Here is a 12,106-nt window from a genome sequence, read left to right as displayed (position 1 = left end):
TTCTGAAAAACAAGTCATTCCAGACCAATCTTATCTCTTTTTTGATAGAGAGACAAGCTTGGTAGATGAAGGGAATGCTGTGGATGTAGCATACCTCAATTTTAATAGAGCTTTTGACAAGGTGCCCCATAATCTCACAAGTAAGCTAGTGAAATGTGGACTAGACAATGCTACTATTAGATGGATTTCTAATTGGTTGACTGATCGAACTCATTAATGGCTCATCTTCTTCCTGGAAAGAAGTGACTAGTGGGGTGCCACAGGGTTCTGTCCTGGGCCCAGTGCTATTCAATATTTTTATCAATGACTTGGATGATGGAATAGTGGGCATGCTAATTAAATTTGCAGATGACACCAAATTAGAAGTAGCAGCTAATATCCCAGAGGACAGAGTCAGAATTCAAAATGACCTGGACAGATTAGAGAGCTGGGCCAAAACAAACAAAATAAATTTCTAAAGAGATAAATGTAAGATTCTACACCTAGGCAGAAAAAATGAAATGCACAGATATAGGATGGGTGACACCTGACAACACTACATGCAAAAGGAATCTGGGAGTCTTAGTAGACCATAAACTGAACATGAGTCAGCAGTGTGATGCAGTGGCCAAGAAAGCCAATGCGATTCTGGGTTGTATCAATAGGAGTATAGTGTCAAGATCGAGGGATGTAATTGTACCTCTCTATTCTGCATTGGTTAGACCTCACCTGGAATATTGTGTACAGTTCTGGGCACCGCAGTTCGGGAGGGATATTGACCGACTGAAGCAGGTCCAGAGGGGGCAACCAAAATGGCAAAGGGTCTGCCCTATGAAGAGAGGCTTAGGGAGCTGGGGATGTTCAGTCTGGAGAAGAGAAGGTTAATGGTTGACATGATCTCCATGTTTAAATATTTGAAGGGATGTCATGTTGAAGAGGGAGCAAGCTTGTTTTCTGCTGCCTCAGAGTCTAGGGCCAGGAGGTACAGGAAAAGAGATTCCACCTAAACATTAGGAAGCACTTCCTGACCGTCAGGGCTTTCGACAGTGGAATTCACTGCCTCAGAGAGTGGTGGAGTTCTTTGGAGGTTTTTAAACAGAGGCTGGATCGACATATGTTGGGAGTGCTGTGATTGTGTGTTCCTGCATTGCAGGGGTTGGACTGGATGGCCCCTGGGGTCTCCTCCAACTCTTTGATTCTATTATTCTATTGCAGAGGTTCCAAAAAACTTGATAGGTGGCATTTGAACAATGGTCTTACAAAAACCCTTTGAAATGAAATGTCCTTGGAAGCAAATAATGTGGGAATGTAAAATATAACATTAAACTGAGTTTGCTAGAAAATTGGAGCTCATTTACTTTAAAGTAAATTGTTTTTCATGTTGCAGCTGTATTTTTCACTGGAGGTTTTGACAGATAACAGTGCAGAATATTGTAGATGATTTTTTCTAAATGATTGCATTACACTGCATTACCAATAACTGATAACAAGATTTTTTGAATCGACCAATTCATTAACTGTAATAAGTTGGCATTACACAGTAATGGGATTGTGCCATTGTGTTAGTTTTTTCCATCAAATATATTATATATTGATGAAGTATCAAGGTAAAAGAAGTAAAACATCCAGGAATTTGAAAAAAAAGTTACTCTTTCATGGTCCCTGTGTATTGCACTGTTGATAGCGTGTGTGTGTACACAGAGCTTTGATTCAGAGCCAGCGTTTCAATGTGAATACCTTCTCCCCTCAGAGGTACAATCGGTGCTGTGTGTGCCCCAGGGAGAAAGGCTGTCTTCCCACTCTGCTCCTTTTCAGCCGCAGCAGCAGCAGCTTCTTGGAACACCTCCCCTCTCAACTTAAATAAAAACCATACGTTGGATGGGTTGTTCTGCAGAGGCAGGGCGATAGTGTACCACCTCCGAACATCTCTTGCCGAACATCCCTTCAGGATTTCCATAAGTCAGCTGAGATTTGATGACATTTTCTGCCACGGCCAAAGACAGAATGTAAGATCTTATCATTAAAGATTTGTCAGTAGTATATTGTATTGTCACAAATTATGACATTTTTAAAAAATCTACAATAAAAATTAAAAATATGCACAATCTGTGTGTGTGTGTGTGTGTGTGTGTGAGAGAGAGAGAGAGAGAGAGAGAGTGCCGTCAAGTTGCTCCTTATGGCAACCCTGTGAATTAACGGTCTCCAAAACATACTGTAGTTAACAGTCTTGCTCAGAGCTTACAAGCTGAGGGCCAGATGGCTTCCTTTATATCTTATGTTGGGTCTTCGACTTTTCCTGCTACCTTCAACTTTCCATAGTGTTATTGTCGTTTCCAGTTACTCTTATCTTCTCCAACTGTGACCAAAATACAAAAGCTTTTAGGGAGAGTTCAGGCTTGATTTAATCTAGAACCCATTTATTTGTGGTTTTTTGTGGTCAACACATTTCAAATTAATCAGCTTACTTCCTGTCAACCTTCTTCAACTTTCACACCTATATATAGTAAAGGCATGAATTATCTTGATCTTAGTTGCCAGAAACACATCCTTACTCTAAGAATTTTTTCTAGCTCCTTTGTGGCTGCCCTCCCCAGTCCCCTTCTGACTTCTTTGTCGCAGTCTCTTTTTTGTTGATAATGGAGCCAAGCAATAGAAAATCTCGAACAATTTCAATTTCTTTATTATCAACCTTAAAGTTGTGTAATTCTCCAGTAGTCATTACTTTTGTTGATGTTCAGCTGTAAGCCCGCTTTGCCATTTTCTGCTCTAATTTTCTTCAGTAGCCATTCCAAGACTTTCACCATTTTCTACCAGCAGATTGTTAATCTTAAATTGTTAATGTTGTTCCAGCAATTTTCACTCCACTTATGCCTAAATCTATTGATCTATTGATCTATCTATTGATTACTCTTTGGGTAATTTCTCCCAATTGCTGTCAAGGCGATTTTCATTTTCTAAAGCTGCAGGTTCTTCTTCAAAAATTTCTTGTTAGAAGGATCCATCATCCTTTCACCTCTTTGTTTTATAGTTCTTCAGTGTATACTTCCCATCTTTATTTTGTCCTGTTCAGTTGATGTGTTTCAATGTCAATCTTTCTGCATGTCTAAACAAACATACTTTGAATTTCCCCTTGATTTCTTGGATCTTGTGGAATGGATCTCTTGTCCTTCCTTTTTTGTTGTTCTATTTCTTCACACTGGTTATTAGAACAGCTCTGTTCGTCTCTATGTCCAAGTTGCGGGAACGCTGCATGTAGACTTAATTCTGTTTCTGTCATCTTTTACTTTTGCTTATCTATCTTTCACAATTTTAAGTTTCATCAGTCTTTGCACATTCTTCCTTGATAATGTCTCTGGTTTCAGCCCATAGTTCTTCTGGTTCTTTACATGGTCTTTAAATTGGAGTGCTGTGTGGTTTCTGGGCTTCGTGGCCGTGTTCCAGTAGCATTTTCTCCTGGCGTTTTGCCTGCATCTGTGGCTGGCATCTTCAGAGGATCTTTGAATACTTCAGGGATGTTGTTTAGATGGTATTTTGGTACTATGAATGTTTTGGGGGTTTTCTTCTGCTTTACTCTAATTTTCGATATTAACAATTTGTGCCGTCTGTCCCACAATCAGTTCCTGGTCTTGCCTTAGCAGAGAGAACGGAGCTTCGGCATCTTCTGCTTCCAATTAAGTGATCTATGATTTCTAGATTGGCCATCCAGTGATATCCACAAATTCAGTCATCTGTTTTGTTTCCTGAAACATGTGATCAGAATAAACAAATTATTGTCTTCACACAATTTTGTAAGTCACTTTTCATTTTATGCTCCTAACCCAGACCCCCCCCAACAGTATTTGATTCTGCTTCGTTTCCTACTTTTGCGTTTCAGTCACCTATGATTATAAGCCCATCTTGTTTAAATGTGTGATCAATTTCTTCCTGGAGCCTTGTGTAAATCTTTTAATTTCCTACTCAGCAGCACTTGTAGTTGGGACATAAACTTGAATGATGGTTATGTTGGTAGGCCTTCCATGAAGTCTGAGTGAAAATGTTTTGTCAGACTTTGCCTTATAACTCCTGACTGCCTGTACCACATTTCACCTCACTATTATTAAAACAATTCTGTTTCTTCTGTGTTTGTCATTTCCAGAGTAAAACACTTTGTAATTTTCTGACTGAAAATCCTCTGATCCAGTCCACTTTGGTTCACTCACTCTCAGGTTTGCAGTGTTTAAATATTCCATTTCTTGTTTTATTATTTTTGATCTTACCATGATGGATACTTCTCACATACCATGTTCATATTATGTGCATCAAACAGCTTGGGACTTTCCTTTTGCATCCACTCATGTCAACAACTGAACATCCTTTTGGCTTTAGCACACTTGTGCTCAAGAATACCACGATCAAGAATACCACTATTCGTAGTTGTCCTCAGCTGTTCCCCCGTAGCTAGTTGCCATCTGACCTGAAGTGTCTGTCTTGAGGCAAGAGATGATCAGAAGTGGTTTGCCATTGCCTTCTTCTGGGCAGCACTAACCATGGTTAGCTGAAGTGACGCTGCCTTGTCTATGAAAGATCCTCCACCGGTATCACCTTCTGCTGCTGCTGCTGCTGCTGCTGCTGCTGCTGCTGCTGCCGCTGCCGCTGCGCCCCCCCCCCCCCCCGGTACTAGCCTTCAAGGATTCTTCTGCCCCATCACCATTGGAACCGTCTGGTTTCCTCTGTTGATGTGGCTGTCAATCTCTGAAAGATTAACAGTGCAACCCACCAGGGGGTCCTAAATGGATGTAGAGCTAGCAAGACCCCAGTGCCAGCGCCACTGACAATCCACACAATTTAAGTGCCACTTACCGCAGCGTGGGGGGCACGCAAATCCACGTCGCCCAGGCATCATTTCAGCGTCTGCCTCAGGGCTCCTTCACCACAGGAGCAATGGTGGGATTCAGCAGGTTTGCATCACTTTGGCAGAACCAGTTGTTAAAATGGTGCTTGTAAACAACCAGTTGTTAAATTATTTGAATCCCACACCAGAACCGGTTGTTAAATTACTTGAATCCCACCACTGCACAGGAGGCCATGTTTGTGCTGATGGGGGTATTCCTGGGGGTGGGGCTTCCTTAGGCCTTCCAACTTGGGAACCCCCCTTTTTGCTGGTAGCAACTATGCTAGCCAAAAGGCAGGTGCTGCCCATGGGGCTCTTGCAAAGGGTGCGTGCAGTATGATCTGCGAGTTTCCTGTCTTTTTGCACTTTCTGCGCCACCAGGAGCCTCCGCTAAGGCCGTTCGCCTGAACCATCCCCGACCATTGGCAATCTGTGCCCCCCCCCCCTTGATTGGGCTGCCTGTCTGGTGTCTCAACTGTGACAATTTCGCTTCGAGTGACTTTGCTCAGAGTTATTCTCTTGACAGAGTCTAGATGGTCTTATAACATATTCCTTTGGAGTTTGTGCATATGAAGGAGAACCATTTTTCTAAAGAGTTTAAGATAAAATTAAGGTTTTCCATAAGTTTCAATTGTGCCAAGATCTGTTCCATTGTCATGATTTCCCACTTTTGTTTATACCAGCTTCTGATGTTAGGTTATAAAAATTTCCCCTTCCAACTTATTACTAGTAAAAATTTGGTTGATGTTATAACAGAACAGTGAGTTGTCTTCTATTTGGGGTATTGATTTATTACCTAAAACTCATAATAGGTTAACTTTGGCTCACAAGAAAATGGAACAACCTGTTATTTTACTGATATGATGCTTGTTTAGTTTCAAAAAGTTTAACATCTTGACACAGCCTCACCAGACATGAACCAATTTTGCCGCTCTTCTTCCGGCAAGATGATGGATATTGAGGGGCAATATGATGTGGTTTGCTTGAGGTGAGATACCATTTTAAATGTAAGCTCTCTTATGTTAATAGACTATAAAGGGAAAAGAGGTGAAGATCAAATGGAGGGTCACAATTGAGGATTTACTTGTAAGGCAGGAATCTCTTTCTCATTTATCCCATATATGTATCCCATATACGTTGTGCTAAAATTTTATATATAACTAGGGTTGCCAGGAGAATCCCTGGGCCAGAAGGCTTCAGAAATTGTATCTATCACTAAGGTTGCTGGTGCTTTAGAAAATCGTCAAGAGGCTGTGTATTTGGAAGAGGCCTTTGTTCATTTTCATACAATGCTTTGTACATGCAGGTTCCTGCTTCTGGGTGGCCATGCTGGACGGCAACGTGGTGGGGATTGTGGCCGCCCAAGGCAACGAAGAAGACAACACACTGGAACTGCGTCGGATGTCTGTCGACTCCAAATACCGTGGTAAAGGGATTGCCAAAGCTTTGGGTCGCAAAGTGCTGGAGTTTGCCATGATCAATAACTATTCCTCCGTCGTACTGGGAACCACAGCCGTGAAGGTAGCAGCCCACAAGTTGTATGAGTCTTTAGGATTCAAGCACGTGGGTGTGGTCGAACACTACACTCTGCCGGGGATGACGCATTCTCTACTCGAGCAAGTATTTTTCCAGCTTCGCTATCACCGCTACTGCCTGCAGCTGCGTGAAGAATAACACACACACACCCTTGTTAATTTTGTTCCTCCCGAAATCTTCTCTGGGGGTGTTTTGTGGGAGTTTTCGGTCACTGTTTGCAGTTTTCCTCTTTTTGTTTCTTTGTCTTCATTTAATTTTATTCCTTTGCTTTGTACAGATTGCTTGTACAAACTAGAGTCCTCCTTTTCGGACACGTGAGTAGAATGATGGTGCTAACGCCCGGGGGGGGGGGTCAGGCTGGCTGTCCTTGAGGCGGACGATTGTTCAGTAGCCCAGGAGGTCATGGTGGGACTGTCTCTGCCTTTCCTTCTCATCTTATCTTGCCCAGGTTACTTACATAAGCACAGAAACTTTAAATATGTTATCAATACTGCTTGCCCTTTGTGTGTAAATAGTGTGTGCCCCCTTGCCCAAAATATTTAAAAAAAGTATTGATAGACTTCATTATACAGCTAAGTGCAGAGATCTGACTTGACCGCATTTCTCAGTATTTTATGGAGGAGTATATATGTTCATTTTACTGTAACACCTTGGCTAATAATATTGAAAGAAAATGTGAAAAGCCTGCTTGCTCCAGTGCATGAAGAGGAAGTGTTTGCATGCTTATTCCAACAAGAGCAGCGGCCAAGCGGGCTTAGATGTTGCACTTCTTGGATGCGCCTCCGAAAGAATCCTGGTGCATCCAAACATTATGACTCATTCCTTTCTCCTCCTTTCTTTCCTAAGCCAGCAAATACACTTGAAGCGTTTTGAACCCTGAGCCCAGTGTAACAAATGTAAATGTGTGTATATACAAAAACCTGCAGCTCTGTGCCAGACATCTCTACATGCAGTGGAATACCTTTGGGTTTCATTAGACTGTCGTGTATGACTTTTATTTATTGCTATTTTTTAATTTCCTCATGAAGTTCTCGCTTTAGCTGACTGGTTGAACTGAGGTGTGATAGGGCCTCAGTTTCTATGGCGACATGCTCGTATGCTAATTTGCGCACCAATCTAAATGCTTTGGGAAAGCAATATGAAAAAAGGGAGAGAGTGTGAAAGGCAGCGGGAGAAGCCGAGAGGCTGCGTCGATCAGGAGCTAGCAGAGTAGTTGAGCCAGCCATGAATTCACTGCTGCTTTAATGACGTCCAATGCATCAATTGCACAGTATGATACCAACAGCAATGCAACCTAGTTCTGGCATGCGCCTGTGCCCAGTCTGCGTGTGAAGTGCCTGCCACCAAAAGTTACAGCAACTTCAAGCTTGAAATGCCAATTTTTATAGTTTATTTCAAGAAACAGCAACTTTGCATGTAGTATATCTTGATGGAAATCAGCAGGTTTTAAGTTTTTTAAACAATGATGTATTAAGAAACCTTAAGAACATTTCTGATTGCACTTAATTTTGGTTGAGTCAAAGATTGCACCTCTCGAAGAGGAGCCCCCTTTTAACGTATCCCTTGCAAATAAAAGAGAATGGCCATTAGGCAAGGCCAAGGAACATTTCTGAAGTAAAGAGGGACCCTTTTCATGTCTGCTAAAGCCAAGAGTGGAGTTGCCAACTCCAGGATAGGAGTTTCCTGGTGATTTTGGTGGTGGAGCCTGGGAAGGCCAGGTTTTGGGGAGGAGCAAGACCTCCGCACGGCACGATGTCTCCAGGAAAACTGATCTCTATTTTGTGGCAATCAGTTATAATTCCAGGAGATTGCAAGTCCTCCCCTGGAGGTTGGTACCCCTAGTCAAGAGGAAACGATGCTGTCATCAGACGAAAAGAGCCGTATGTAGTGTTCACGAGAGGTAGTGGTGTGCAAACCAACTCTTGTTTTGCAGTGTTGCTGAAATTCAGCAGTTTGAAGATAAGAGTCAGATCACTGACTACCGGTAGATATGAGAGTCCGATTTCTGGCTCCCAGTAGATTATCCAGGCCTGCTCCTGAAACAAAACCAGTTAAGTCTAATTCAAGCACCCTGATTAAACTTGCAGCAGCACCCATAATATTCCTTTCAAGTGACTCGGAGGAGACTGAGAAGCTCATCAAGATGAGGGCTGCTGTCACAAAAGAGAGATTCCACCACTTGACCGAGTGGCAGCACACAAAAAAGCCCCCAAATAGTATGTACAAAATCCAGAACTCTTCCCCCTCCCCCCTTCTTAATTAGTTGATGTCCTGACAGTGCTGGTTTGCTTCTCGCCATCATCTTTATTAACCCTAAAAACAAGAGCATCAATTCATGTCCCAGCAATAAAACAAATGGGTATCAGTTGAGTTTGATTTATAGAGTGTGCCTGTTGGAACAGAGCGTGTGTGAGTGTGGGTTGTGTTTTTTCCTCAACTATTTCTATGCTGAAGTTGAAATGTGTTTTGTTGGAAGGTGTAGGATAGAGGTGTATAGTGTACAGAAATTGGTAAAATATTTTTTAGCTGTTTTTGGTGATTTCATTAATCTGCGTAACACAGAATAATATTATAAAATGTTAGGAAAAGTGGAAAAAACCTTCTTGTGCCTTTTAATTATTTTTTGTTCCTCTGTTATCATTGCACTAAATTATTTCTGGAGAAACAGTTACAGTATCTAGCCTGAACAACCTGCTGATGGACAAGACATGAAGTCTAAATTGAATATTATTTTTACCTGAGGCACTTAAAGAACATGATGGGTTTTGATTCCTATTCTTGTGTAGTTTACCACTTTCATATCTGAAAAGGCCCTTGGAATTCAAGCCTTACCACAGAAGTGTCAGTGAAACATTAGATTACCTCTAAGAGAGCATTTTGGAATAAGTTTTTAAAAATAGATGGTTTTTGAAGTGTTATTCCTCTTGCTAGAGAAACACAAGCAGGTGTCACCTCTCTCTTGAACTACAATTCTTTCACTTCAGCTTCCTTTTTTGGAAACTGAGAGCAGACTGTGATGTTCTGGTTCTGACATGGTACAGCCCTTCTAAGTGGAAAATGCATAGGAAAAGGATGTACCATGATGAAAGGGATAGGTGCAACTCAGAGTCAAAATTCAAAGAAACTTTGTACCCAAAAAGCTTACAGCTCCTGTCCTAAACAGGCAACTCCCCACAGATTTAAATGAGGCGAACACCTCTTGTATTTCCTCAGCTAGCTCGAGGGGGGAAATGTCAAAGATTAAAAAAACAGCCAAAAATTTAATATGTGCTCAAATACATAGAATACGTTTTAAAAATTCTAGAAAAAGGTTGTAGGCAGATTTGATAGTAGATTTTCTTTTGAACAAGAAACACTCTGTAATTATTTGAAGCTGATAGGAAAGTACCACTCTTTATAGTAAAGAAAAGAAGGGCCCTCACTCTGTGCCACGTCCAGAGTGTCTCTGGGAAAATGTGTGAATTACACTTAAAACTGTAGCACAAAACCCTACAGAGGACAAAGCAAAGTAAGTTTTATTAAACAAGTCTAAAAGATCACAGTAAATATGCTCAAAACTGGACGCAATAAGTAAGTGCTTAAATGTGAATTAAAGATGGCTGGGGACAAAAAAGGTAAATTAAGAGTGCTTTGTATTACAAGACAACAGCAGTAGAGAACAGGCATTTCAGAAACCTGACAGATTCATGAAATAAAAGATTTCAGTTGTCTGTGGGTATAAATCTGTGAAAGGAGACAGGGTAGATAACAGTGTTTTGCTTTTTTTTTTTTAATAAAAAGGTATAGTATGCAGTGAGGAAATAAAGTTTTCCTTGGAGTCCTTGTCGGTAGAGATAAAACATTAGAAGTATAAATAGCTTCACACTTTATACAGGGTCAAATCCAAGTTTGGCTTATGTACATACACTGAGGAGCACTCTGCATCCAGAGTTTGCATATGTTATGCACTGCTTTTCTGCAGATATTGCACATATAGCTACTCAGAGACACTATCTTCCAACCCAAATCTCCATCCAACCTTGCCCAGAGTAGTGAGTCAAATCTACTATAGCCAATCAGAAGCCTTGTTGGGCAAAAGCTGTACCCACTTTCTAAAAACACTTTGTGGATCCCAGTAATAGTGTTGACAGTGCCATGCCCACCCACACCAAAAACACATACTGTGGCATCTCACTGTTCAGCTACGGAACTGTTAGGAAGCTCACTGTCCAAGCTTCCTTAGATGAACTGAGAAACATCTTGTCATTTATGGTGGAACTGTGATATTTGTTGTGTTGACCAACTATCTACTCCATAAAGCACAAGCAGAGCATTTTAAGATAAAGACCAAATGATCTATAATAAACTGAATATTCTCCAAGATATGACTTACATGGGTGGTGTCATCAGTGAACAGGAGTTCTCTCATAAGCTGTTCAGCTACCTTCATGTGAAACTGATATTGCTGTCGAGCACACAGATCCCCATTTTGGATCCCCTTGCACTTCTGTTAAAGTCCTGGGGTGGAAACAGACCCACAGCCAAGAAAATGGAACCCACAACACAACCTTCTTCTTGTACCTTTCGCGATAGGAAGAACTCATGAGACATCACATTCTGTGACTGTCCCATCCCGACACTTGTGAGCAGCAGCAGCCAGCTCTGGATGGCCAGGTTTGCAGAGAAGTTTCCATAGGCCATGTAATACACAAGAACACAAGAACAAGCCAGCTGGATCAGACCAGAGTCCATCTAGTCCAGCTCTCCGCTACTCGCAGTGGCCCACCAGGTGCCTTTGGGAGCTCACCTGCAGGAGGTGAAAGCAATGGCCTTCTGCGGCTGTTGCTCCCGAGCACCTGGACTGTTAAGGCATTTGCAATCCCAGATCAAAGAGGATCAAGATTGGTAGCCATAGATCGACTTCTCCTCCATCAATCTGTCCAAGCCCCTTTTAAAGTTATCCAGGTTAGTGGCCATCACCACCTCCTGTGGCAGCATATTCCAAACACCAATCACACGTTGTGTGAAGAAATGTTTCCTTTTATTAGTCCTGATTCTTCCCCCCAGCATTTTCAATGGATGCCCCCTGGTTCTAGTATTGTGAGAAAGAGAGAAAAATTTCTCTCTGTCAACATTTTCTACCCCATGCATAATTTTATAGACTTCAATCATATCCCCCCTCAGACGTCTCCTCTCCAAACTAAAGAGTCCCAAACGCTGCAGCCTCTCCTCATAAGGAAGGCGCTCTAGTCCCTCAATAATCCTCGTTGCCCTTCTCTGCACTTTTTCTATCTCTTCGATATCCTTTTTGAGATGTGGCGACCAGAACTGAACACAGTACTCCAAGTGCGGTCGCACCACTGCTTTATATAAGGGCATGACAATCTTTGCAGTTTTATTATGAATTCCTTTCCTAATTATCCCCAGCATAGAGTTTGCCTTTTTCACAGCTGCCATGCATTGAGTTGACATTCCCATGGAACTATCAACTAAGACGCCCAAATCCCTTTCCTGGTCTGTGACTGATAGCACTGACCCCTGTAGCGTGTATGTGAAGTTTGGATTTTTTGCCCCTATGTGCATCACTTTACATTTTGCTACATTGAACTGCATTTGCCATTTCCTAGCCCACTCACCTAATTTATCAAGGTCCGCTTGGAGCTCTTCGCAATCCTTTGCGGTTCTCACCACCCTACATAATTTGGTATCATCTGCAAACTTGGCCACCACGCTACCCACCCC

The 12,106-nt window shown here is 41.9% G+C and overlaps 1 protein-coding gene across 1 annotated transcript in view; it reads left to right on the top strand.

Moving 5' to 3' along the window:
• NAT8L (N-acetyltransferase 8 like) overlaps positions 1-10,148 on the top strand; it is a 78,946-nt gene extending 68,798 nt beyond the window's left edge. The window contains exon 3 of the mRNA XM_048504464.1: positions 6,156-10,148. Coding sequence (XP_048360421.1) covers positions 6,156-6,523 — 368 coding nt within the window. The 3' untranslated portion in view covers positions 6,524-10,148. The remainder of the gene's footprint in view (positions 1-6,155) is intronic.
• The last annotated feature ends 1,958 nt before the right edge of the window (positions 10,149-12,106 follow it).

The sequence above is a fragment of the Sphaerodactylus townsendi genome, linkage group LG07 (assembly GCF_021028975.2).
Source record: "Sphaerodactylus townsendi isolate TG3544 linkage group LG07, MPM_Stown_v2.3, whole genome shotgun sequence".
NCBI lineage: Eukaryota > Metazoa > Chordata > Lepidosauria > Squamata > Sphaerodactylidae > Sphaerodactylus > Sphaerodactylus townsendi.
The sequence above is the reverse complement of the archived record's forward strand: the minus strand, read 5'-3'. Positions and strand labels throughout refer to the sequence as shown.